This window comes from Caretta caretta, chromosome 2 (assembly GCF_965140235.1).
Source record: "Caretta caretta isolate rCarCar2 chromosome 2, rCarCar1.hap1, whole genome shotgun sequence".
Lineage (NCBI taxonomy): Eukaryota > Metazoa > Chordata > Testudines > Cheloniidae > Caretta > Caretta caretta.
Window position 1 is genome coordinate 262,616,094 of NC_134207.1, and position 26,240 is coordinate 262,642,333.

Sequence of the window (26,240 nt, forward strand, 5' to 3'; positions counted from 1 at the left end):
GAGTGGAAGCTGTTTTCATTAATAAATTTGAGATAGGCTGCAATTCTATACATCAGGACAATATAGGCCTACATTAAACCTTCTTTTCTCACTCAGCCCTCTACCCCAATTTGCTCATCTATCCAATCACCATCAATTTGGCATAATATACACACAATACTTTGCACTTCTGTTGCACCTTCCAGCTTGGGGGTCCTGATGACTTTACCAACATGCCTTAGAACACCTCTCTGTGGTACTTCAATATTATCACCTTCATTTTACAGAGGGAGAAACTGAAGCACAGAAAGGGTAAGTGACCTGCTAAAGCCGCACTGTAAGTCAGCATGGCAGAGCAAGGAAAAGAGCATAAGATTCCTGATCCCAGACCCAGCTTTAACCTGACAAGCCATTCTGCCTTGTGGACAGTGAAAATAGTCTGCAAGGTCAATATTTCCTCACAGGCATCTGGGGAGAGATGTCTAGAGCACTGGAGATTATTATCTAGGCTGGAGAGTGCGGGGGCGGTTATCCTACTTATTCTTGGGAAGGTATCAGCTGTCTAACTATCTTATCATATGATATTGAAATGAAAACGATCTGTTCCGAGAATGTAAAAGTTGCATGTCATGAGGATGCCAGAGCATGGGATGGGTAAATGATCAACACAACCTATTGACTGAGTGATTGCAGATTTCAAAAATCAAAATTAAAAATTAAATAAAAGAAATTTCTGATCGCTGTTTTAATCACACTGTTAAACAACAGAATACCAATTGAAATTTATTAAATATTTTGGATGTTTTTCTACATTTTCAAGTATATTGATTTCAATTACAACACAGAATACCCTGCTCACTTTATATTATTATTTTTATTACAAATATTTGCACCGTAAAAATGATACAGAAAAGAAACAGTATTTTTCAATTCACCTCATGCACGTACTGTAGTGCAATCTCTTTATCGTGAAAGTGCAACTTACAAATGTAGATATTTTTGTTACATAACTGCACTCAAAAACAAAACAATGCAAGACTTTAGAGCCTACAAGTCCACTCAGTCCTACTTCTCATTCAGCCAATCACTAAGACAAACAAATTTGTTTATATTTATGGGAGATAATGCTGCCCACTTCTCATTTACAATGGCACCAGAAAGTGAGAACAGGTGTTCACATGGGACTTTTGTAGATGGCACTGCAAGGTATTTATGTGCCAGATATGCTAAACATTCGTATGCCCCTTCATGCTCCGGCCACTATACCATCTGGCATGTAAATATCTTGTGATGCCGGCTACAACAGTGCCATGAGAACACCTGTTCTCACTTTCAGGAGACATTGTGAACAAGAAGCGGGCAGCATTATCTCCTGAAAATGTAAACAAACTTGCTTTTCTGTATATAATTCAACATTTGTAAGTTCAACTTTCATGATAAAGAGATTGCACTCCAGTACTTGTATGAGGTGAATTGAAAAATATTATTTCTTTTGTTTTTTACAGTGCAAATATTTGTAATCAAAAATAAATATAAAGTGAGCACTGTACACTTTGTATTCGGTGTTAGAATTGAAATCAATATATTTGAAAATGTAGAAAACGTCCAATAATATTTAAATAAATGGTATTCTATTATTGTTTAACAGTGCGATTAATCACAATTAATTTTAATAGCATGATTAATTGCGATTAATTTTATTAATCACTTGACAGCCCTATTCCCAACACTTGCCTATTTGGTCCACCTGTCCTCTCCTGTCTGACATCTAGATTCTCATTGGGGCTCTTCTTTATTATTTATTTTTACAACAACAAGCACAATGGGATCCTGATCCTTGATTGGAGTTCCTAGGCACTATTGTAATATAGGTCATACTTTAAATTATGTTTCCATTCATAAATGGTTAATAAATTATCACTAGATGTTATCAGAATGTTACAGACATGAGTAGCATTTGGTACAAAGGATTATAAACACATCACTAAAAGGTGTTATAGATGGTTAAATGTTATGGTTATAAATAACCAATTGGCCTGTCAGACTCTATAACAACTGATTAACCATTTTAAAAAAAATCTATGAATAATTTATTCACCCTTTATAAGTAGAAACTTAATAGATAAAATAATAATAATATACTAGTGATCATGATGATGGCAGACTTGGCAAACATAATTATTTTCATTATTATCAGTTAGATATGAACATGGCTGAGAATTCCTAGTTTTGTGAGGACAACCAGAGTGCCTGGCAATTCCACTTCTTACCCACAAATAATAATTCAGGTGGGGTGCAGGGTGGCAAGTTTTCCCCACTGTTTCAGTGAAGAAAAGTCATCAATTCTTGAGTTTGGATTCTGTAAAAAATTAGAGCTGGTCTGGAATTTTCCATCAATTTTTTTTTTCAGTAGAACATGTGGATTCTTCTGCAACATCTACATTTTCCACAGGAAAATGTTGGTTTTGCTGAAATTTTTCAATTTCCCATTAGGAAAAGCTAAACTATTCATGTCAAGTTGACCAGAATCGAAACAGTTCAGTTTGTTCAACAAAATCAAAACCTTTTGTTTTGGCTCCGTTTGACATTAATCTTCATCCACCTGAGCCGCTGCGGTGCCACGTGGGAGTTGAAGTTCCATTGCTTCATTCTGCCATTCTCCCCATGGGCTGTGGTCTCCAGTTGGACTACGTCTCCCATGATGCATGGAGGGCTTCCTTCTGTCTGAGTCGCAATGACTGCAGTGCATCATGGGAGATGTAGTCCAGTTGGGTGGCTCAGCCCATATAGGAGAATGGAGGCACAAGGCACCTGTACTACAGTTTCCATGAAGCACCGCAGCAGCTCAGGTGGATGCAATGTAATGTCCAACTGAATCGAAAGGACATGTTTTGAAAGTTCCAGTTAAAACATTTTCAGAACTTTTCATTCCACAAAAAAATTAATTGTTTCTATGTTTCATCTCAATAGGGGATAAAACACATGTCACAATATCAGAATTTCCTGCGGAATGAAAATTCTGATTTTTCATCAGCTCTAGTACAAAATTCTGAGAAAAATGACTGCTGTATTCTTATAGATTCTTTTACATTGTTTAACATTTACCTGCCTGTTTATAGCCAAAGCAGAGAGAGCCATTATAGACGCTGTTGAATTCAATTATAAATCTCCCAAAGAAAGACAAAATAATACTTATAAAATATGAGATTGGGAAAAAAAAATCTGCCATTTAGGAAAATACTCAATGGAGACATCTTTCTAGATATGAATAATCAATAATACGCATGCCTGAGACATAACATTGACGGGCCCCATAAATACGCCCGTATCAGCGTACATAGACATATTTGCAGGGTCTCGTTGGCCGAAAGGTGGACACTTGGAGAATATTATTGCTGCTTCCTGCCTTATCAAAATAAGGCCTGCTTGTTCAATGAAGATGTGCTGCCCAAATGCAAGGGTGTGGCACAGAGACGATTATATAAATAATATAAAGGTTCACTTCTTTGTTACATCTTTTGGGGATGTGTTTTTGGAGGGCCTCCTGGTGGTGCAAGGAGTCACTATCCAAAACTTAATTATAACAGTCACACACACATTTTCCATTCATTCCATCGTAGAGCAGAAAGCCTGAACAGAGTAACCAGAACAAAGAAACAAACCATAAACATTTCCACTTTAGCTCTCTGACTCACTTGTGTTGCTTGACAGTGAACACTGATAACTAATATTTTCCACTGGGGCTATGATCAGGGATTTGGCAGTTGCATACTCTCCATGTCACAGGGACTAATGCTAGAGCTTCCAAAAGGAATGTATGAGATGGACACCATTCTAAAACCCTTTTCAATAATGCTATTTCTAGATGTTTTCCAGCACATCTAAGTCTTTCCCCATCCACCAGAGAACGCATCATGGAATCATAAAACCACAGGGTTAGAAGGGACAGAAGGTTAGAAGGGTCATCTAGTCTAACCCTTGTTGGTGTTTACACCCTGTAGCTTTTATTTCCTTTATTATGTCTAATAATAAATGATAACACAACCTGCAGATGTTTTCTTTTTTAAAAAAATCTACTGGATCACATTCTTTCCTTCAATCTAAAATCATGTAGGATGAGTTATATGGGCAATGGACATAGGGTCTGATCCAAAACCCATTGAAGTCACTGGGAGTCTTTCCACTGAATTCAATGGGCTTTGGATCAGCCCCTAGAGGGCAGTATTTGTTACCTCTAGCTCTGTACCCAAAATTTCCTCATCCTCAGATACGAATGGTCAACAGTAATCCACATAGCTGCTAAAGTCCTCAAAGAGGGGCACCAGTGGGTGTCAAGTCTATTAGCAGGGTTTGTGTGGCAGGGCAGCTGTATGAAACAACATGCAGTACTTCCAACATGTCATGCTCCATCCCTTATCCTCTGTTTAAATGCCCAACAGATTCCAAATACGTGGCCAGTTATATTACAGTTACATTTTAACTTAATATAGAGGGCAGCGATGGCTGAATAACAGGGGGAACCCCACTATATTATGTAAGAATTGTTCTTTGAGGAGGGGGCTGTTGGTCAAAAATTTTGAATTTTTTAAAATTTTCCAACCAACTCTAAATAATAAGGTTGAGAACCTTCAAAATGATCCGCTCAGGCAGAACCTGTTTGGCTTATATCACGGGAATGAGGCCTTAAGGGATTAAGTAAAGTCCTAAACACTAAACAGTTTAAATATACAGACAGGAAAAGTGCAAAACTACTTGGACAGGTTGGTTCCCTGTTCTCCCCCCGCAACCCACCCACCCCCCACCCCCGCTCCCACACCACAGACACAAGACACAGACAGAAAAGTGGGCTGACCTGCCTAACCGGTTTCTTTTCTTCCTTTTTTTTTTTTTTTGTTTTGTTTTTAAAGTGATAATTAGCCTATTTTTGGCTTGCTTCAAAAATGCGAGGGATTTGCATTTCTGGTACACTTTAGTGTAAAAAAAAGTGCCAGGGGAAGATTTCATCAACATTGCACAAAAGAAAAGAGAAAAAAAGGGGGGGGGCAATAAAATTTGCAAAATTGCATAAAAACAACTATCCATTTGCTAAGGGAAAGGTGTAGGATCTCTGTCTGCGTGACCTGGGGCTCCTGGTTCAGGTGAATTTGCAATAAAATCAGAAAGGCATATTTCCTTCCAGGTTTATAAAGAGTTTGATATTTTGAGGCCTGTCTCCTGCTTTCCTCCACATGGGCAACTCATCCAATAGAACATTTGCATTCATTTTTCAGTGAATTGAGTGCTGGTAACAGTTTGACATCCCAGGAGACAGCGGTAGCCTGTGTAGCCCACATAACGGGTACAACACGGGCAGGAGCAGGGCAAGCTGCCCCAATGCTATGCCTCTAACTGGGAGAGGCTAGTTCTAGGGGTGGAAGAGCAAAATGGGTCTCTGGACCTATTCAGGCCTTGTCCCCTCTGCTGAACCTGCCTGCAAGGGACCCAGTGATGCGGCCCTACCATTTGTGAGGACATCTGTTGACACAGAACGCGACAGAGGCTGGCCGTCAGACAGCTAGTGGATTGAAGCAAGCTTCCATGACTGCCTGTTCCAGTGTCTGACACAGGTGAGCGGACTGGCCTCCAGCCAAGCCCCTTGCAGGAGGAGGCATTTCCCAGCATGCCCTGTGTGGAAGACAGGGCGAACAGCATGCTGCGCACGTAAACAGCAGGCTGCTGTTGTGTGGGCTGGAATTTGGCCGGCAGCTTGATGTTCCGGGGGGGCCATCCCTGCATTCAGGTGCGTTGGCATTATGCTTGGCCTTGTGGGATGGATACCCAAGGCAGGGACTGCCTTGCACCTCCAAATTGAGCCCCTGCACAATGGTCAGGTCCTGAGTCCCATCCTGTGAGGTGCTGGCCACCTCCTGGGAGAGGCCAAGTGCCCTCACTGAAATCAACGGGAGCCAAGGACGTTCTGTGCCTTCCGGACATCGCTTAGCGCCTCATAGGACTGAGCTCCCGGGGCCTCCCCCCATCACAGTGAATGGGAGGCTTGCCATGGACCTCCATGGGAGCAGGAGTAGGCCCCATATGGAGCAGCAGCGATGGACTCTGGAGATGAGCCCCCTGGATTTTCCCTGACAGGAAAGAGAGTGGCTGTGACCCCAGGCCATAAGCTAAGTGGGTGAAGGGGGCACTAAATGCTGGGGACAAACTGGAGGCTAAAAAAACTAAATTGAGGCTATTAAAGGACACTGGGTAGAGAACACAAAAACCTTATTCAGTCTTAATTCCAGCAAATGTATTTTGTTGCTAATTCTTGTGGTTTTATTGTGTGCCTTGCTCTATTTGGTGCTTTCCTGAAAGCCCCAGCTCCTGCAGTCATGTGATTATATTAGACTCTCCGCTTACAGGTTTGTTTGTTTTTTTAAAGTAAGTTTCTAGCCTTCATGGCGGCAAAGAAAAGCTTTGAAAACATGAACCATAAAGACTTAAAAAAAAAACCCACAACCCACAGTGGGCAAATAATAAGAAACCAACTTTTTTTTTCTTTTTTTTTAAATCTCGTGATTTTTGAATGCTGAGGGTTGGCGATGCTGCTGTTTCTTTTCAAACGCTGATTAGCAAAATGCACTTGTGTTAGAATGCTGTCCAGTATTACAGATAATAGGGAATGTGCCGAAAAACTCTCATGTAGAATTTAATGTTCTATTGTTCCAGGCCACTTTTCCAGCCAGAAATCATTTTCCAGGAAATCATAATTTTTGCATTAAAAAAAAAAATACCAAGGAAAATTCTCACACGTAAATTCATTTTTCACAGGGACATTTTAGAGTGCAAATGGGTTACTCCGAAATTTTGGATGATGAGAGAACTGTTTAAAGATTCAAAACTGAGTAAGAAAACTTTCTTTACGGAGGAGTTCATTTAGTATTTGTCACACTCTTCTACCAGAATCTCATTCCATTTCCACTGAAGTCAATGGAAAGACTGTCAGCAAGGTTTGCTGGCCTTTTAAGGGAGTTCCCAGGTCCAGCTCTGCCCTGTTCCAGGTTTCTGCCCAGAACTAATGCATTCTGGGGATGGTAGTTCCAGAGGCACATGGGAATTGTAGGCCCTGCAGCAAAGCATGCTGGGAAAAGGGGCAGGAATAGTAGGTAATGGTGAGAGATGGCTCCATTGAGAAGAGAGACCTAGGAAGGAGCCAGAGCTTTAGGGAGTCCAGGGTAGACTGAGGGGAAGACTTGGATGGAAGGAATTCCCTCTATAGCCATTTGGAAACAGTTGTGTGAGAGACTTGGATAAACCAAAGGGAGTAAAAACAAGAGACATTACTAGTTCTCCTGTCACTGAACCACATCCCCACTGGTTCACATCCCCACTGATGACAAAAGGGAGTACGAACAGGCCCCAATGGATAAGTAAACATAACCGCTCACCTCTGACAGTGACCAGCACGGAGCTGTAGGTCTGCCCTGCCAGGTTGGAGGCTGTGCAGGTGTAGAGCCCGTTATCGACCTGCTTGCAGAAAAGGATCTTCAGCACAAAGTTCTCCTGTTCATCCTCATACACAACGTGCCGGCGCCCCTCTGTAATCACCTCGCCATCCTTCTTCCACACAATCTCCGGCTTTGGCTCTCCTGTCACATAGCAGCTCAGCTTGGCGTGCTTCCCCTCCGTCACGTTGAAGGTACGCGTCAGCACCCCGAAGGTGGCGTTGCGGGCTGATTTGGTGGTGAGACTGGCAGCCCTCTCGTAATCCAGAGAAAGGCTGAGACCAATACCAGACAGCCCCTCTGGGACGGAGTACATTGGGGCAGCCATGGGATCAGCGGCTGCAAGCATGGACGTGTCCATCTTCCTGATCTCCTCCCGCCTCTTTTGCAAATGAGACAGCAAGGAGGCAGTCTTGCCATAGCCTGTGTCTAGATGGCTGCTGCTCGGACTGTAAGGACCATGCGTGTCCACCACCAAGGTGGCGGTAGCACTGGCAGAGCCAATGGGGTTCTCCGCCCGACACACATATGTCCCACTGTCCCCCAACCGAGCGCACTGGATCTTGAGAGCATTTGACTCCCCGAGGGACTCAATCTGGAAGCGGCTGGAGTCGGACCAGCCCCTCACGTGCTTCCCATCTTTCTCCCAGTTCACAGAGAGGGGCGTGCTGCCCTGGACTTTACATTTGAACGTAACGTCGTCTCCCAGGGTCACTCTGATGGAGGATGGTTTCTGGATGAAGTAAGGGGCCGATTCCGTCACCGTCATCTCCTCCCCTACTTTGATACTGACAGCAGTAAAAGCTTCCCCAATGGTGTTCTTGGCCCTGCAGATATACTGACCACTGTCCTCTAAGCTCAGGTCATAAATTGTTAGCCGGTACAGATCACCATCTTCCACCATTTTAAACCTTCCCCCCGACTGGATCGGAAGCTTATCCTTTTCCCAGCTCACGAGCGGGACGGGGTTTCCCACAATCTGGCAGCTCAGGGTGACATCCTTCCCCACCGACACCATGAAGGCCTTAGGCCGAGTCAGGAACCTTGGGGCTCCACTGAAGGAACTGTAATCCATCTTGGTTTCCTAGGAAAACAGAAGGACCAAGAGAAAGCTGATATACATGGGTGTGCACACAGTGTCTGCTTTGTCTTTATATAGTGATGCCAATACACGTATTCACATAAAGCAACAAGATGAGCAATAGCTATCAGTCCACCGCGTTTCCACCACCGATTTTGCATGATCAGTCAGCAAGTTTTAGGGACATTACAGGTCTTTTATGGATAATTCAATTTGGGCTCAATAGTATTAATCACTTATGCAAAATGGGCAAGTGATTCCCTCTACCATAGGAATCACTGTGTGAAATCCAAGGGCCTGTGTTGTGTAGGAGGTCAGACTAGACAATCGTAATAGTCCCTTCTAGCCTTAGAATCTATGCACTAGCAAAACAAAGCAGCACTAATGGGTTATAATTTATGGACTGTTTTTTAACCAAGGACCATCAGATATCCATGATATATTTATGGATTGGTAGGAATGTGACATCAAGGATACTTCTCCCCACACTCTCTTCTTCTCTTCACACTCACCTTTGCATCTCTCTGTCTCCCCTTCATTTCTCAACTTGTTCTCCTTCTATCCTTTCAGCAACATTTCACCTTCATCTCTCTTTATCCTCTTCATTCCCACCTCTCTCTGCTTTTCTCTTCATCCATTCCATGTCCCCCTCCCTCCCCTTCCACATGTCTTGTCCTCTGTGGGCAGCAGAGAACACCATGTTCATGGGCTAGCTCGGTCCTGAAAAGGACATTCCACCCAGCAGGCGGCAGTGTTTAGAGGGACAGACAGACAAGCTTCGTGTGTTGTTGGTGATATCCTCTTTATTCCTCAATTGCTATTTAAGACAACTGTTTAACTCTGGCTAACTTCTCACTGAGGACAGTTAGTGAGTGACAGCCACTTGCACCTCTTGGAGAAAATGCAAAATCATGGCTTGAGCATTTCCAAAGGTGATTGCAAGTTTGAATCTAAATGGGTGTCAGGCTCCTCAAAAAAGTTTGGCTGAAAGCTCTCGGAAAGATTTCTCACTTGTTGCCTGCCTACTTTGTGCTGCCTTAAATACTTGCTGTGCAATAGCTCCCAGCTGTGCAAAGACAGATCAGCAAAGGGAAAATAATTGAAGTACTGCTTGGAACTAAAGGTCAGGACAATTCTGACACTGCCTTGTCTTGAGAAAGTTAAAAGCAATGGGCAGCAGTGCTAATCATTATTGTAATGTTCACACGTACGCCTCTGCAGAACTGAAAAGCAATGTTACAGACATTAACCCATTTGAACTTCCCAATGGATTCTGCACAGCACATGTCCCCTTGGGAGCCTCCTCACATTTCTTTACTAGCCCTGACATGGATTCCTGGCTGGCTGTTTTTCTGCTGCTGGGGTGGGATCTCTTTTCCCTAAGTGGGAACGAATGAAAGAGCTTCCTTCATGGATTTGGCTAGCATATACAGGGAGGACTACAGAGCTATCTAATGGCTGGCAATAGCAAAACTCCACTGGGAACAGGATTGGGCCCTGTCTTAGCATGCTGTAAAGAGAACAAGCTTGCCAGCTATTGCTGTAGGTCCCAATTCAGTTCGTTACTATATCTACTAAGTCCTATCATGCCAAATAACCCTTCCCTGTTGGGGATTCAAATACCCATTGAGCTATATTTGAGGCCTCTAATTAGTGATAATTGCCAATCTTTTTATATCCTTGATTTTATTTACCTTCAACTTCCCACACAAAGCAGTTCAATGACTGGCATTGTGGACTGCAGTTCATCTCAATAACTCAGAAAGGAAACATTGGGCAGTCAGTGGGATAGAAATATCCTCTATAATCCTGCAGCAGTTTGGCTTCCCTGCCTGCCACCAACCCACCCACCAAATCACCCAATGACAAATGCTCTCAGGATTCCCCCACACACTCACACTGGAGATCAGTAGGATCAGGCCTAAAAACTGTTGAGAGAATGATTCACCATTTCTACAGCTGCTTTTTTCCCCTTCTCTCCTCTGACTCATATTTCAATGTTGACATCAGTTCCAAAATCAGCAAAACTTTCTGAGCAAGGAATCGGGACTCCTGGGTTCTATTCCCAGCTCTGCCACTGGCCTGCTGCATGACCTTGAACAAGTCACTTTGACACTCTGTGCCTCAGTTTCCCCTCCCACCCTTTTCCTTTCTTAGCTATTAAAACTGTAAACTCATCACTCTCACAATGTGTTTGCACAGCATCTAGCATCACTATACTACAAATAATGCTTAACAATAAAAATGAATCATCAGTATCTCTTTCCCTAGTTGGAGATCAAAACACCAGCCTCCCAGAAGCAATTAAATGTTGGTAAAGTACTAGGAAATCATTGGATAAATGTAGATTCACAATTGCAACAACTGTATTAATGTATTTACAATTATTATTATTATTGAATTATTATTATTGATATTTTATCGAAATAATAAAGCTATCCTTGAGACTCTGAGGAGGCCTTAGAAGCCCACCTGGATCAAATAATTAATGTCATCTTCCTTTCATACACAAACTTTATAACAATAATATTATTCATGAATAAAACATCATTTTCTTTTCCTTCCTGCAATGTGTCACTGTTCAAGCTCATTGGAAACTTTACATTTGACAGAAAATGGCTTTTTGACAAAACAGAAATTTTTGTGAAGATAAAAAAGTTCCATTTTTGCTGAAAATGTTTGGGGTTTCATCAAAAACATCCAAAACCCACAAACCAATTTCACCTCCCAGGTTTTGGCCAGCAAAACCGGAAGGTTTTCCGTTTTAAACCCAAAGACGTCCATGTTTGCTCTCTCAATGCCAAACAAGTAAATAAATATATAAACATTTTAAAAATAAAATAAAAACGTTTTCAGTTTTCATTTTTTCAACAAAAAAATTGGAAGAAAATTTTCACTGAAAATGGGGGGGAAAAATTGCATTTTCTGACCAACCATAGTCTCCATTGCTTTCTGCTCAACAGAATGTTGGACCAGTTCCTGTGCGCAGGACAGCCCCCTAGTGGCTGCAGCCTGAAGAGGATGTGAACCCTAAACACAGACACATCATAGGATTTATGCTGACTTTAGAAACCTGCTTACACTTCCCTCCTGAGATAGGGAGAAATGCAGTGTCAAGAAACATTGCTTGTCAACAGTAAACCTAGAGGACCATGTCCCACACTGGCCTGGAGGTTTGTGCAAGTATGTTTCGCGCATCCCGTGGCTACTGTGAAATTCAACTCCTTCTCCACCACATTATTTTTTAATCTTTAAAATACATTTATCATAAATATTTATAAAACTACAAGTGGGAAAATTACAGCAGTGGTTAACAGTTGTACGTATGCACCCTGGGGGCAATCCAGAGCTCACTGAAGAGAATGGTCATCGGGGAAGGTCCCGGACAATTGGAAAAAGGCAAATATAATGCCCATCTTTTAAAAAAGGGTAGGAATAAATGGTAAATTTTCAGAATGGAGAGGGGTACCTAGTGGTGTTCCCCAAGGGTCAGTCCTAGGACCAATCCTATTCAACTTATTCATAAATGATCTGGAGAAAGAGGTAAACAGTGAGGTGGCAAAGTTTGCAGATGATACTAAACTGCTCAAGATAGTTAAGACCAAAGCAGACTATGAAGAACTTCAAAAAGATCTCACAAAACTAAGTGATTGGGCAACAAAACTGCAAATGAAATTTAATGTTGATAAATGTAAAGTAATGCACATTGGAAAAAATAAACCCAGCTATAGATACAATATGATGGGGGATAATTTAGCTACAACTAATCAGGAAAAAGATCTTAGAATCATCATGGATAGTTCTGCGAAGACGTCTGCGCAGTGTGCAGCGGCAGTCAAAAAAACAAACAGGATGTTAGGAATCGTTAAAAAAGGGATAGAGAATAAGACGGAGAATATCTTATTGCCCTTATATAAATCCATGGTACGCCCACATCTTGAATACTGCGTACAGATGTGGTTTCCTCGTCTCAAAAAAGATACACTGGCATTAGAAAAGGTTCAGAAAAGGGCAATTAAAATGATTAGAGGTTTGGAACGGGTCCCATACGAGGAGAGATTAAAGAGGCTAGGACTTTTCAGCTTGAAAAAGAGGAGACTAAGGGGGGATATGACAGAGGTCGATAAAATCATGAGTGGTGTGGAGAAAGTGAATAAGGAAAAGTTATTTACTTGTTCCCATAATATAAGAACTAGGGGCCACCAAATGAAATTAATGGGCAGCAAGTTTAAAACAAATAAAAGGAAGTTGTTCTTCACACAGTGCACAGTCAATCCGTGGAACTCCTCGCCTGAGGAGGTTGTGAAGGCTAGGACTATAACAGGGTTTAAAAGAGAACTGGATAAATTCATGGAGGTTAAGTCCATTAATGGCTATTAGCCAGGATGGGTAAGGAATGATGTCCCTAGCCTCTGTTTGTCAGAGGGAGGAGATGGATGGCAGGAGAGAGATCACTTGATCATTACCTGTTAGGTTCACTCCCTCTGGGGCACCTGGCATTGGCCACTGTCAGTAAACAGGATACTGGGCTGGATGGACCTTTGGTCTGACCCAGTATGGCCATTCTTATGTCCTTATGGAAAAAGGAGAATCTGGGGAACTACAGACCGGTCAGTCTCAGCTTAGTCCCTGGAAAAATCATGGGGCAGGTCCTCAAGGAAACCATTCTGAAGCACTTGGAGGAGAGGAAGGTGATCAGCCTTGGCTGGGATGATCAGCCCTGGCAGGGATGATTTAGTTGGGGATTGGTCCTGCTTTGAGCAGGGGGTTGAACTAGATGACCTCCTAAGGTCCCTTCCAACCCTGATATTCTATGATTCTATGATCAGGAACAGTCAACATGGATTCACCAAGGGCAAGTCATGCCTGACCAACTTGATTGTCTTCTATGATGAAATAACTGGCGCTGTGGATATGGGGAAAGCAGTGGATGTGATATATCCTGACTTTAGCAAAGCTTTTGATACGGTCTCCCACAGTATTCTTGCCAGCAAGTTAAAGAAGTATGGATTGGATGAATGGACTATAAGGTGGATAGAAAGCTGGCTAGATCGTTGGGCTCAACGGATAGTGATCAATGGCTCCATGTCTAGTTGGCAGCCGGTATCAAGCAGAGTGCCCCAGGGGTCAGTCCTGGGGACGGTTTTGTTCAACATCTTCATTAATGATCTGGATGATGGGATGGATTGCACCCTCAGCAAGTTTGCGGATGACACTAAGCTGGGGGCGGGGGGAGGTAGATACGCTGGAGGGTAGGGATAGGGTCCAGAGGGACCTAGACAAACTGGAGGATTGGGCTAAAAAAAATCTAATGAGGTTCAACAAGGACAAGTGCAGAGTGCCGCACTTAGGACGGAAGAATCCCAGGCACCGCTACAGACTAGGGACCGACTGGCTAAGCGGCAGTTCTGCGGTAAAAGACCTGGGGATTACAGTGGACAAGAAGCTGGATTTGAGTCAGCAGTGTGCCCTTCTTGCCAAGAAGGCTAACGGCATCTTGGGCTGCATTAGTAGAAACATTGCCAGCAGATCAAGGGAAGTGATTATTCCCCTCTATTCAACACTGGACTTATTTAGTCTGCAGAAAACAAGAGTGAGGGAGGGATTTGATAGCAGCCTTCAACTACCTGAAGGGGGGTTCCAAAGAGGATGGAGCTCGGCTGTTCTCAGTGGTGGCAGATGACAGAACGAGGAGCAATGGTCTCAAGTTGCAGTGGGGGAGGTCTAGGTTGGATATTGGGAAAAACTATTTCACTAGGAGGGTGGTGAAGCACTGGAATGGGTTACCTAGGGAGGTGGTGGAATCTCCATCCTTAGAGGTTTTTAAGGCCCAGCTTGACAAAGCCCTGGCTAGGATGATTTTGTTGGGGTTGGTCCTGCTTTGAGCAGGGGGTTGGACTAGATGATCTCCTGAGGTCTCTTCCAACCCTAATCTTCTATGATTCTATGAATGGGAATTTCCATTGAAATCAATGGGCTTTGGATCAGGCCCTTTGAAATTAATGCACCAGGGACTTTGGGAAAGGGACTGTGTTTTTGTTCTGTGTTTATACAGTGCCTAGCACAATGGGGTCCTGGTCCAGGACTAGGGCTCCTAGGTGCTATTTTAAGATTAGATAGCTAGACAGACAGACTAATATCCTATCCTTCATCATTAACTTATCTGAGCGACAGGCTACAACATGTTAACAATGTACTTGTATCAAATGTAAAAAGCCATTGACGTGAGAGATGGAAATGACCTGTTAGGTCTTCTAGTCCTCCTCAGACCCCATACTAGTACATGATTGTTCCTGACAATACGTTCAAGTGTGTTAACCTGGGTAACTCCAGAGCCAAACCAAAGATGCTTCACCCCTTATTCAAATATGAGTTTATATATCTACATATATGAAAAATGCTATTTTAAATGTTGGAAGTGAAGTGGGGTTGAGCTAGGCTGGAGAGGTTTGTGCTATCAGCTCCACGCGTGGTGGGTCTGTGAACCCTGCGTGGCCAGGCTTGGGGAGTTGGCCATGCACAGGGCTAACAGCCTGAGCCCCGCATGCATGGGGCTGACAGCTCACGACCCCCACATAATAACCTCATGACCCCCTGAGGGGTCATGACCCCCAGTTTGAGAACGCCTGAAGTAAACAGACAGTGCGAGTCACGTGGTGTGCCTGGCCTGGAGCCAGCTAGTGGCCCTTTCAGTGAACAACAGCTTCATCACCACGGCACATCAGGGTCCCTGAACACAGATTTTTCCCACCCTGTCACAAGCAAAAGAACACCCTTCTGTGGGTGTACTGTGCAAAGGGACAATGGGCCTTGGGGACTCAGGCAGGAGTCCAGGGCAGAGCACCTGCCTGCTGGTCTGAAAAGGACTGCTTTCCGTGGGGGAAGGTTCAAGGACTGAGGAGTGGGCATAAAGACAAGAGTTTATCGGGGAGGTGTGGGAAGGCGAATGCATCTGCAGGCCCTGGCTTTGGTCTTGGGAGGAAGACTCTAGCCAGGGGAGGGACGCTGGGAGGTGAGTTTCTCTCATGGAATGAGGAGCACAAGAATTCTCAGTTCCTAATTCCCCTGGCATCCATCTCCCATCCCCCCAAAGCACCCCGCTCCTTACCACTTCTGGTGCTTTCCTGCTCTCACAGTCCGCCTGCTTGGGCACGCGCTCCCATCTAGCCAGCATCCGAGCTGCTGGAAACTCTCCAAGCCCTGCATGGGCTCCTCCCCTCTCAAACCCTCACACCATTTGGAAGTGGCTGTGTTCTAAAACCAGAGACCCTCCGTATTTCTCTTTTTATATTGGGCTGGGCTGGTGCCATGATTGCACCAGACTAGAGTGTGAAGTAAGTGTCTCTGAAATGCTTGACCCCCCCAGGCTTAAGGCTAACTGGGTCTGGCTCCACCAAAATTTCAGTTCCCCATCCCCTGCAAGGCAGATTCTCCTTCCAGCCTCCCCTGGCTAGAGTCTTCCACCCATGCCCAGACCCAGTGGATTCTCCTTCTCACACCTCCGAAATAAACTCTTATCTTGTCTATATGCCGACTCCTGAATCCTTGAAGCTCCCCACAAGTGAAGCAACCCTTTCCACCAGTCCAGAAAGCAAATGCTCTGCCCTGGACTACTGAGTCCATGTCCTCCTTCTATTGTAAGGCCAAGATCCTGAGGTTCCTGCCTGTTATCCACCCCTGCCTTGGCCTCTACCAGCATTCACTGATCCATCATTCTGAACTGTCCTTTCTCCATCACTACTATCAGGGCAGGATTCACACATTCAAATCTACAGACTGTCTTTATTATTTCAGATGAGTTTCGATAGCGCCTGTCACTGTGGCAGGAAGGAAGGACTGAGCACTCAGGAGATTTGGGTTCCATGCCCTGTTCAGCCACAGGCTTCCCGTGTGACGTTGGGTGAGTCACTTAATCTCTCTGGGCCTCAGTTCCCCATCTGTACAGTGGGGATAATAGCAATGCCCTGCCTCCCAGGGGTGTTGAAAGGATAAAATCCAGTTGTGATTGTGGGGCACTCAGTAATGAGGGGCTGTAACAGGGCTGGCAGCCACCCAAGCACCAGCTCATGGCCAGGGATGCATCTGTGGTGTCCTGCTAATAATTTCTCCCTCAAAGAGCTCCTAACACAGACTCCACACACTTTTCTGAGGTCAAAACACCCCTCTTTGGAGTGTGGGTTCATTCACAGCCAATAACTCCAAGACCCAAATTAACGTTTTGCTTCCTGGCCCCCGGCCTCCTTGCCTGGAGAGCTTTCACTCTTTTCCTTGCTTGCCCAGGCTCTCTCCTGTCTTAGTAGGCTACTCCCGACCCTTCCAGGCTGGAATCTTAGTCTCAAATCCCAGGACGCTGCTGGAGCCTGCTCATTCCTAGCAGTCTTTGATCTACCTGAACATTCTCCCCCATTGCAGCCACCTGCTGCCCTTTACATGGATTTACCCAGGGGTGAAAGTAATTTAACGGACTTACCAGTATGCAGGGTGGCTGGGGTCCTGGGCGCGGCTCTGGGCCCCTGGAAGGGGCAGGGCCTCAGGTGGAAGGAGCAGGGCTGGGGCCAGACTCCCCCAGCCAGCCCTTCAGCGCTGCCCAGCCTGCGCTGCCCAGGGCTCCGGCAGCAATTTAAAAGGCCTTTAAATTGGCGGTGGAGGTAGCTGCCCCTTCCCCATACATCAGTGGCCCTACCGGTACGGTCGGCTGTGTACCAGCGGCCACTTTCTTACCGGTACACCGGACCGGACCAGCTTACTTTCACTTCTGGATTTACCTGAGCCCACTCAGGTGGGGCTTAAGTTCGAAAGCTGGTCTCTCTCACCAACAGAAGTTGGTCCAATAAAAGATATTACCTCACCCACCTTCTCTCTCTAATATCCTGGGGCCGACACGGCTGCCACAACACTGCATCCGTAAATACACATATACACAGACGACAGGCAGGCAGGCAGGCTATAACCAAAAAAAAAAATTGCTCTCACAAAAGCAGTTTCAGGGGAAATTAGCAGCATGCCAGGTACGCGCTGTGGGGCACTGCATTAATGCACTGGTGATGACTCACCAATCAGGCCAGCTCGAAGAAATCCAGTGATTGAGAAAAATACTTAAAAGTAGCAGGGGGCAAAGGAAGCATTAAAAATTAACATTTTCCCTATCCTAAAGGCTGCTTTTATGTACTAGATATAGTGTTTTGTGAAAGATGGTGGTTCTTTACTTAAAGAGTTAAATATTGATTTAAATCATTCAAAGGCATTTTGGGGGTAAGGAGGAGTGAAAGTTGAAATCGATTATTTTTAGAATTAGAATATTTGAAATTTAATCAACCACCAAAATATAATTTTTGCAAAAATCTGTTTGGTTGTCAGCTCTCTGGGACAGGGACTGTCGTTTTATCCTATGTTTGTACAGCACCTAGCACTGGTCTCTGACTAGGGCTCCTCGGTGCTATGGGAATACAAATAAATAATAATACAAATATACTTGTGACTACAGTGGGGTGCCACACATCAACAGTTGCAGATGAATTATCAAGGGATGTTCCATCATGTTGTTCCATTCAGGAACCTGCATGTGATGGAGTTAGGAAGGTCTGACCTGGGAAGTTTTCAGGGTGAATTCAGTACAGAGAGTGCTTCCAGGACCATATCTTTAGCTCCTTGGAGAAAGTATCAAGGGAATAGGATAGAGTGTATGTTTAATGCAAATTTAAAAATTTGGGAAGTTGTAAGCAGTTTTTCCTACCCCTACATTCAACCCTGAAAACACTGTCTCTGGTTGCACGGTGACGCTTGACAAACACAAATGAAGAGCATTAAGTGCTGCTACATCATCTGGCCAATAATATGCCATATATAGCGGAAACTGGAGCACTGTGGAAAGTATTAGCCTTGGGCTTGGGCATTTGCCTCCTGCTCAGCGTGCAACATCGCTGTCAAAAAAGAGGGCTGCTCACTAAAATGAGCTGGTGAGAGCAGATTGTCCCACAACGACAGGCATCTTAGGGGAGGATGGCTGAATCGATACGCAGACAAGACACCCTACAGCACTAACGAGTGTGGTCTCTTCTACAGCCCAACCCATGACAAAGTTCAAACAGGCAATCTGTGGTGGAGCAGGAAATGGAACCTGGGTCTCCAAGCTCGTACCCTACCTGGGGTTGTACAGAGCCGCACAGGAGGTAAATCCGCACACTCCCTCCATGCCCCACCCCCTTCCTCTTCTTCACCCTCCCACACACCGCCATTTTCCCTCGACTTTGATTTCTTTTTTTTTTTTGCTTTTTTGTTTTTGTGCGATATGTGCCATAAAAACCCTGGGTGCTGGAAATATTGTGATTAATACACGGGAGTCTCAGCATTGTGAAAATATCTTTGGTCTTTCCTTGTTTCCGGTAGCTCGCATTTCTGTGTCTGTTGTATAGGTTGGCACTGAGACTTTGGTTTGTTATAAGAAAAAAGATTGAAAAGCTTAATAAATATATACAAAGAAGATGTATGGGGCTACATGCATGTATGCCAATTTAGGGCCCAGTCCAATAAACTGGTAAGCACCATCAGCTCCCATTGACTTTGCTGGAGGCACTAAGCACCTGCCAGCATCAGGCCTATAGGTAGGAAAAAAAAAATAGCTTTGGGCTTAGTATATTTTTTTTTTAGCGATATACTTCATCCCAGCCTTGCTATGTAACCCACTGCAAAGGGGACAAAACTGGCATTAAAGAAGTTGGGTGGGGAATGCCTAAAGCAGGGGTCTCAAACTCAGTTTACCTTAGGGCCAGTACCAGTCCGCAAATCCTCCGAGCGGGCCAATAATGTCACTCAGGCTGCCCAGAACCCGCCCCCCAAAACTCCGCCCAAAACTCCGCCCCCCACCTGCCTAAGGCTCTGGGAGGGAGTTTGGGTGGGGGAGGAGGTCTGGGGTAGGGAATTGGGGTGCAGGCTCAGGGAGGGAGTTTGGGGGCAGGAGGAGGTGTGGAAAGGGGGTGGGGGGCAGGCTCTGGGAGGGGGTCCGGGGGGGGCAGCACTTACCTGGGGCTCCAAGGTGGGGCGGGCCAGGGAGCCTCCGTGCGCTGCTGCCCCCAGGCACTGCCCCTGCAACTTCCCATTAGCCGCAGGGGCGCTCGGGGCTGGGGCAGCGTGCGGAGGCACAGCCCGCCCTGCCCCGGGGCCGCAGAGAGGGGCCGACAGCCATTGGAGTGAGCAGGCAGACGCCGCTCAGCTCTGCTGCGCTGCCGGGGTCCCAGGGCAGGGAGCACCCGGGGGCGGCGGGTGGGGCCAAGGGAGAGACCCGGCCCCAAAACTGCTAGAGCCCCGCGGGCCACACTGGGGAGGTTCGTGGGCCAGGGCCAGGAGTTTGAGACCTCAGGCCTAAAGGGAGTTAGGAGCACAATACAAGGTATTGGTTCACTACAGGAGACACTAGATACAATTCTCTGGCCTGTCATATACAGGAGGTTGTTAGGATATAGATATTCAGGCCTGTCTGTAAAGGCCTATACTCTAAGAATTTAGGTGTATTCTTATCACTTGGCTAGTGATAGAGGTATAAAAGAAAGAATCAAAACCACTGTCTGCCAGTGTAAGGGCCTTCTCTTACTGGGACAGTTTGTGGCCCTGTGCTTAGGCTCAGGCCTTTGGCTAAGCAGCAGAGGCAGCCATAAGCTGGGAAGCGAACGGTCACCTCCTCACATTCCAAACTAGTCACATTGAAATAAGGTGCTATTGGGCTGTTAGGCACTATCAGGACAGGATTGTATTCCTATCACCTCCAGAGAAAGGGAAGTGCCTAGAAAATGTAAAAGGAAACTTAGTTTGATAGCATCCTGTCTGGCAAGAACTCACTTATCAATAGCTGGGATGTGAAATCCTCACTTCTGTATTGTTTTGTCATTATAGTTCCCACTTTGCTGTTGTTTGTCTGTATAATCTCTGTCTGGTTCTGTGATTGTTCCTGTCTGCTGTATAATTAATTTTGCTGGGTGTAAACTAATTGAGGTGGTGGGATATAATTGGTTACATAATCATGTTACAATATGTTAGGATTGGTTAGTTAAATTTCAGGAAAATGATTGGTTAAGGTATAGCTAAGCAGAACTCAAATTTTACTATATAATCTGTAGTCAATGAGGAAGTGACTGGGTGTGGGTGGGGGTGGGCATGTGGGTGTGTGAGATGGGAACAGGGAATGGGGGTAAGAACATTGGAATCATGTTTTGCTAAAGGGGGAGATGGGAACAGGGAATGGGGGTAAGAAAATTGGAATCATGTTTTGCTAAAGGGGGAAATGGGAACAGGGAATGGGAGTAAGGAAGTTGGAATCATGTTTGGCTAAGGGCAGGAATGGGAACAGGGACACAGGTGTAAGGCTTTGTGGTGTCAGAGCTGGGAAGGAGGATACTAAGGAAGGAAACTGGAATCATGCTTGCTGGAAGTTCACCCCAATAAACATCGAATTGTTTGCACCTTTGGACTTCGGGTATTGTTGCTCTCTGTTCATGCGAGAAGGACCAGGGAAGTAAGTGGGTGAAGGAATAAGCCCCCTAACAGAGGTTAGATTAGATTATCACCCTTCTAGCCTTCACATCTATGAATCTATTGAGTAAGTCCAAGCAAAAATCCAGGTACTTCTGAAACCGGAGGCATTTTGAAACTCCTAGCCTTTGTGTGCATCATGCGAAGAGCACAGAAAAACTGAGGAAACACTGAGGGAGGGAAAGTGAAAAGGGTCCATGTGACAACCATATACAAGACCCGAGGTCTGCCCCAGAATTCAACAAAGCCAAAAGGTCTCTATCATAGTGACCAGGTACAAATGTGATTGTGAGGTGTGGTAAGGACTGGACTATATATCCAATAAAATTCATCGGGAGGTAAATTTGTGTATATGTTATGCACATTTGTAATCAGTAGCTTTAACAACGTTAGGCAGGTGTTAGGTGGATTTCTGAACCTAACTATGTAAGGTAAAATCTTAGCCAAAACCAGAGGTGTTGCCAGAAAATGGCACTTCCTGATGACCTGAGTCCCTCCATGCTGCCAGTTTGCTCTGTTTCCAGATGCTGCTTTGTTTGATTGTTAGTCACACTCTCTTCCTTGCTGTCAGTCTCACTAGGCTGGCTAGTGCCACCATGTTTTATGTACCACATGCTGGGTAGTAACATGAGAAGACTTTGTGATTCTAAAGCTAAACTGGCTCTTTATTAAGAGAACTATTTACGCAGGTGCTATAGCTGCAGCGAGCATTCTAACCATGTGCCCAGAGACTGACTTCCGGGTACTTCCTCCAAACTCTTCCTTCCTGTGACCTGTGCTCCTCCCTCCAAGTTCCATGTAGATTGCTACATATGGGTCACATCCTGAAATTCTGAGTCAGCTTTCACTCTGTCCTTTAAAAAGACAATGGAAGTTAAAAGAAAAGGAGTACTTGTGGCACCTTAGAGACTAGCCACAAGTACTCCTTTTCTTTTTGCGAATACAGACTAACACGGCTGCTACTCTAAAACCTGTCATTATGGAAGTTAAGTTTGACTGAGGACAGCAATAATTGTTTTTTCTTTACCACTCTATGTTAGAACGTACAACACTAATGACAATCCCAAACGTTTAAAAATCATATTTGTAAAATATTAAATTTGGTGCCTTTTTCTGTGCCTTCTAGCTTTTGAGACTTTGGAGGTAATATTTCCAAGCTTTACTCTGCAGTAATGAGGGCTAGAAACTTACTTTAAAAAAAACAAACAAAAAAACGATAGTGAGCTGTAGCTCACGAAAGCTTATGCTCAAATAAATTGGTTAGTCTCTAAGGTGCCACAAGTCCTCCTGTTCTTTTTGGGAATATAGAGTAACACGGCTGCTACTCTGAAACCTGTCATGTAATAACCTGAATCTGGGAGCTGGGCCTTTCAGAAAAAAAACACCCCAAATGTCATCAGATAAAATAAAATAAAGAGAGTTGGCAATACTGTTATTCTGTGATTTACATGCAACAATTGTTTTATATAAAAGAAACGCATCATAAAAATATTGAACTGGGAAGAAAAGTTATATGGGCAACAAAGCAGGGAAACACTAATTTCCATTGAAGTCTATAGAAGAGCTGCTAATGGCAAACTGCAGTGATCCGGCTGCCCTGTTACCTTTCATGATCTCCCAGGGAATGAGCTAGCTTTACTAAACAAACAGAGAGATCCCCAGGGCAAGCATTCCACGCCAGCTGCAAATTTAACTACGGAGCTATTCAAGTGGCTCCATAATCAATGGACATGGCCAAACATTACACCAGACTGAATGTGCAAGGATAACATTCACACTAGTGCAGACGACCTGCCGATGGCTCTGTATACCGTTCACACCCTTAGTTAAATGATGAATGCATAGATCATCTGACCTGGGCTGAATTTTACCCTAAAAGCCTTAAATGTTGCAGAATTCACTGGTGAACATTTCATAGCAGGACAAGCATCCATAACTGAGAGGCCGGATTTTCATCTCAGTTGCGCCAGTTTAAAATTGGAGTAACTCCACTGAAGCCAACTGAGTTTCTACAGATTTACACAGTCGTAAGGGACAGCATAACCCCTGGCATCCTCAAAGGTCAGATAATGTGAGTGGATGGAATGTCCTTCCCCTTAGCTTTAATAACCTCTATTGCTGAGCCAGAGCAGCATGGACATTTCTGATGACTAATCGAGTGCAACTAAATTAAACAACAGATTACAAAAAACCCCAGAACTAACACAACGTGTGCACACTCCAGAAACAACACCCCCAGATCTCAAATCAGACATGCTCTTAAGTATGTGCTTAACATTAAGCATGTGAGCAGACCATAGACATCAATGAGATGATTCAGGTACCTAAGCTCATCTGCTGGACCAGGGCCCTAGATGGTCTTATTTTTTGAAAACCTCATCCCTCTCCATCCATTGTTCTTTCCCCCTCAGTCCTTCAACCGCCCTGATCCTGCAATAGGCTTCATGCAAGGGCAGGGTTCCACTCACACAGACCTCATTTCAGGATTGGGACCTAATTTGGAACTCACTCCTGCAAGGTGCTCAGCACCAACTCCCACTGACTTCCATGAGCGCTCAGCATCTTGCAGGACCAGGCCCTTAGCTTGCTTGTTGAGGCAGGATCCATGCCTTTTATTTTTCTGTACAGAATCATGCACTGCAGCCATCCCACATGCTGACACAATGATGCATAAATAGAAGATAATATATTGGAGCTTTTGGAGTTTGGGAATCATCATTCCTGCCCTTTGGCTCTGAGGAAAACAGGGCAGAGTGGGAGGGATGAGGAGAGGGATACTACCGTACCACACCTTGCCAGGGTCATAACTAGCAATTCATGGGAGTCATAATCCTCATAATTTTTAATCACAAGTCTTGCACTATTTGGTGTTTCCCTGCTGCCCCAGCTCCTGAGACAAGCTATTATTGTGGCAATTGCAGCTTTCATTTTTAAAAACAGTACTTTTCTAGCTCTGGTGGTTGCAGAAAAAAAGACTGCAAATGTGACCCTAAAGCACACTAAATATTCAGCAACCAGTAAACCAAGGAAAAGATCCTCAACTTTAAGAATGCCAGGATTTTTCTTTTGTGGATGATTCATGATTTTGGAATGCTTGAGGTTAGCAATACTGTAATTTGGCAATCACACACAAGGATAGGCCCAAACCAAAACCCTAGGTCTGAACAATCCCAAACTACTTTAGATCCACACCTTAAATTTACAGCTAACACCCAGCTGTAATGAGATCTCATGGAAATAACCTTTTAACATTTTTAAACAGCCAGGCCACCCAGAAAGTTTTATCATTCTCAAAACAAAACAAAAAAGACACACACACACACACACACACAAAGAAAAATCCCCTTTGTGACAATGGCATTACGGCTTCTCCAGAAACACGCCTGTATTTTAAAAGGTGGATGTCATTGCCATCGCTCCCGCTCCATCCCCCTGAGCTGTAGGTCCTAAAATAGCCCCAGCTGTCGGACTCCATCTCTCCTCAGAGCCATTTGTAGAAATGCAAGCTGAGAGTGGGGGGTTGCAGCTTGAATTGGCACCGACATGGGGACGGAGGGGAGCTCAGTGCAAAACTTACTAAAGAGAAAAGCAACACTTGGTTTATGCCTTGGAAATGAAATAAAATAAAATCACTCCCTCCCAACACCCAGCTTCCCTACCCCCAACATCAAGCCCATCTGTCACACAGGTTGACATCCACCAGCTACGAAGGTCAAAAATAATCCCCCGCAAGTAACCTCTCCAACCCTCTTTTTTCCATCTTTCCACAGCTCTTTTGGAGACCGTTCTTTAGTCTCCTGGTCACCCAGGTAAAATAATACAGTGAAACAATCCAAATACTGCTCAGGCCAATGTCTCTTTGACCTTCAGCTCTGTCGTCCTTCACCTCAAATGCCTTTAACAAGGCAGTAGACACTCAGATGTAATTAATGAGGACTCTGAAATCACCTCCTTCCTCCCTCAGCCATGAACAAGTCCCTCTGCCTATCTCAGATGAGCTGTTCCCTCCTATACACCCTCAGGACCTTACCTGAAGTCTTGTCAGAGTCTGAGACGGCAAGCGGCTCTCATCGGGGTGAGGGAAAGCAGATCCTTACTGAGACACACACGGGGAAAAGGGGGGGGAAGAGGTGTCGGGGACATGGGGAGACCATCTGGATTTTGGTCCCCCCTCCCTTCCAGCAAATAAAACAGAAACCTCAACGATGGTTCGAACGTGCAGTAAAAGGTCCCCCAGTCCCCCTGCAGTGTCTCCACTGCTTGGGGTGTAGGCTGTGTCACCCCCAGCCCCAGCCCCACCCCTCCCCCTGGCTGTCCTCCTCCACTCGAATTGCTGACGTGCTTTGCTCTCCTTCTGCCTCCCAGCTCCAAAATAGCCCTGGGTGTCACTTACTGGAGAGATTAAATTTCATCTGGTAGAGAGGCGAAAGGGCATAGTTCTAGGGACTCAATCGGCCCATCCAAAGAGGAAAAACAAAAAAAATCGGCAGAGGTGTGAGTGTGTATGTGTGTGTGTCTGTGTGTAACAGGCTGTGGTGCCAGGATTCGTCAGGACTGCTTCTCAAGTGTGCATCCTAGAGCCAAGTGAGAGCTGTTAAACAGAGACAGGAGAACAGGCTGTTGGCAAAGTGTATCTGTGTTACAAGTGTCTCCTTAAAAAAAAAAGAGGAATTCCCTTTCAGATACATCAGATCAGTAACAGGGTTTATGGGAAAAAAAGCTCATTTTAGGCTCGGCTTCCTTGACCAAGGACATTTGCAGAACAACCACGAATAAAAAGCAAATGAACCAAAGTGACTGTGCCACTCTTTCTCCAAACATTAAAGTGTGGTTCTGCACCGAAAACTGACTCTGCAAAAATGGCATAGTGAGAGAGCAGGTTTTCTGCCTCTGTGACTCCTGCTCATATTGCCTCACGGTACACGTAAAAACAGTTATTTTCCCAACTACCACTTCCTCAAACACAGCCTCGAATCCACTAATTCATTCTAGTCTCCACATTCCTGCTGATGAAGATTCCACAACTGGAACTTAGTCAATAACTGTGTTGACAATGCACAAGCCGGAATAGAATCCTGCTCACTCTCCCATAGCTGCTCCGGCCGAGCACGGGTAAACAGGAGAGACAAGTAGTGAATACTTATGTGGGGCAGTAAATTAAGCAGATAACATCCCAGATA

At 44.8% G+C, this 26,240-nt stretch overlaps 1 protein-coding gene across 6 annotated transcripts in view; it reads right to left on the reverse strand.

Annotated features, from left to right (window-relative positions):
* The window catches only part of OBSCN (obscurin, cytoskeletal calmodulin and titin-interacting RhoGEF), a 315,598-nt gene extending 290,289 nt beyond the window's left edge, over positions 1–25,309 (reverse strand). For all 6 annotated transcript variants that reach the window (XM_075126052.1, XM_075126054.1, XM_075126053.1 and 3 more), the window contains exons 1-2: positions 25,091–25,309; positions 7,401–8,541 (exon numbers count right to left, since the gene is read on the reverse strand). In XM_075126052.1, the coding sequence (XP_074982153.1) occupies positions 7,401–8,532 (1,132 nt within the window). In that variant the 5' untranslated portion in view covers positions 8,533–8,541; positions 25,091–25,309. The remainder of the gene's footprint in view (positions 1–7,400; positions 8,542–25,090) is intronic.
* Between the last annotated feature and the right edge of the window lie 931 nt (positions 25,310–26,240).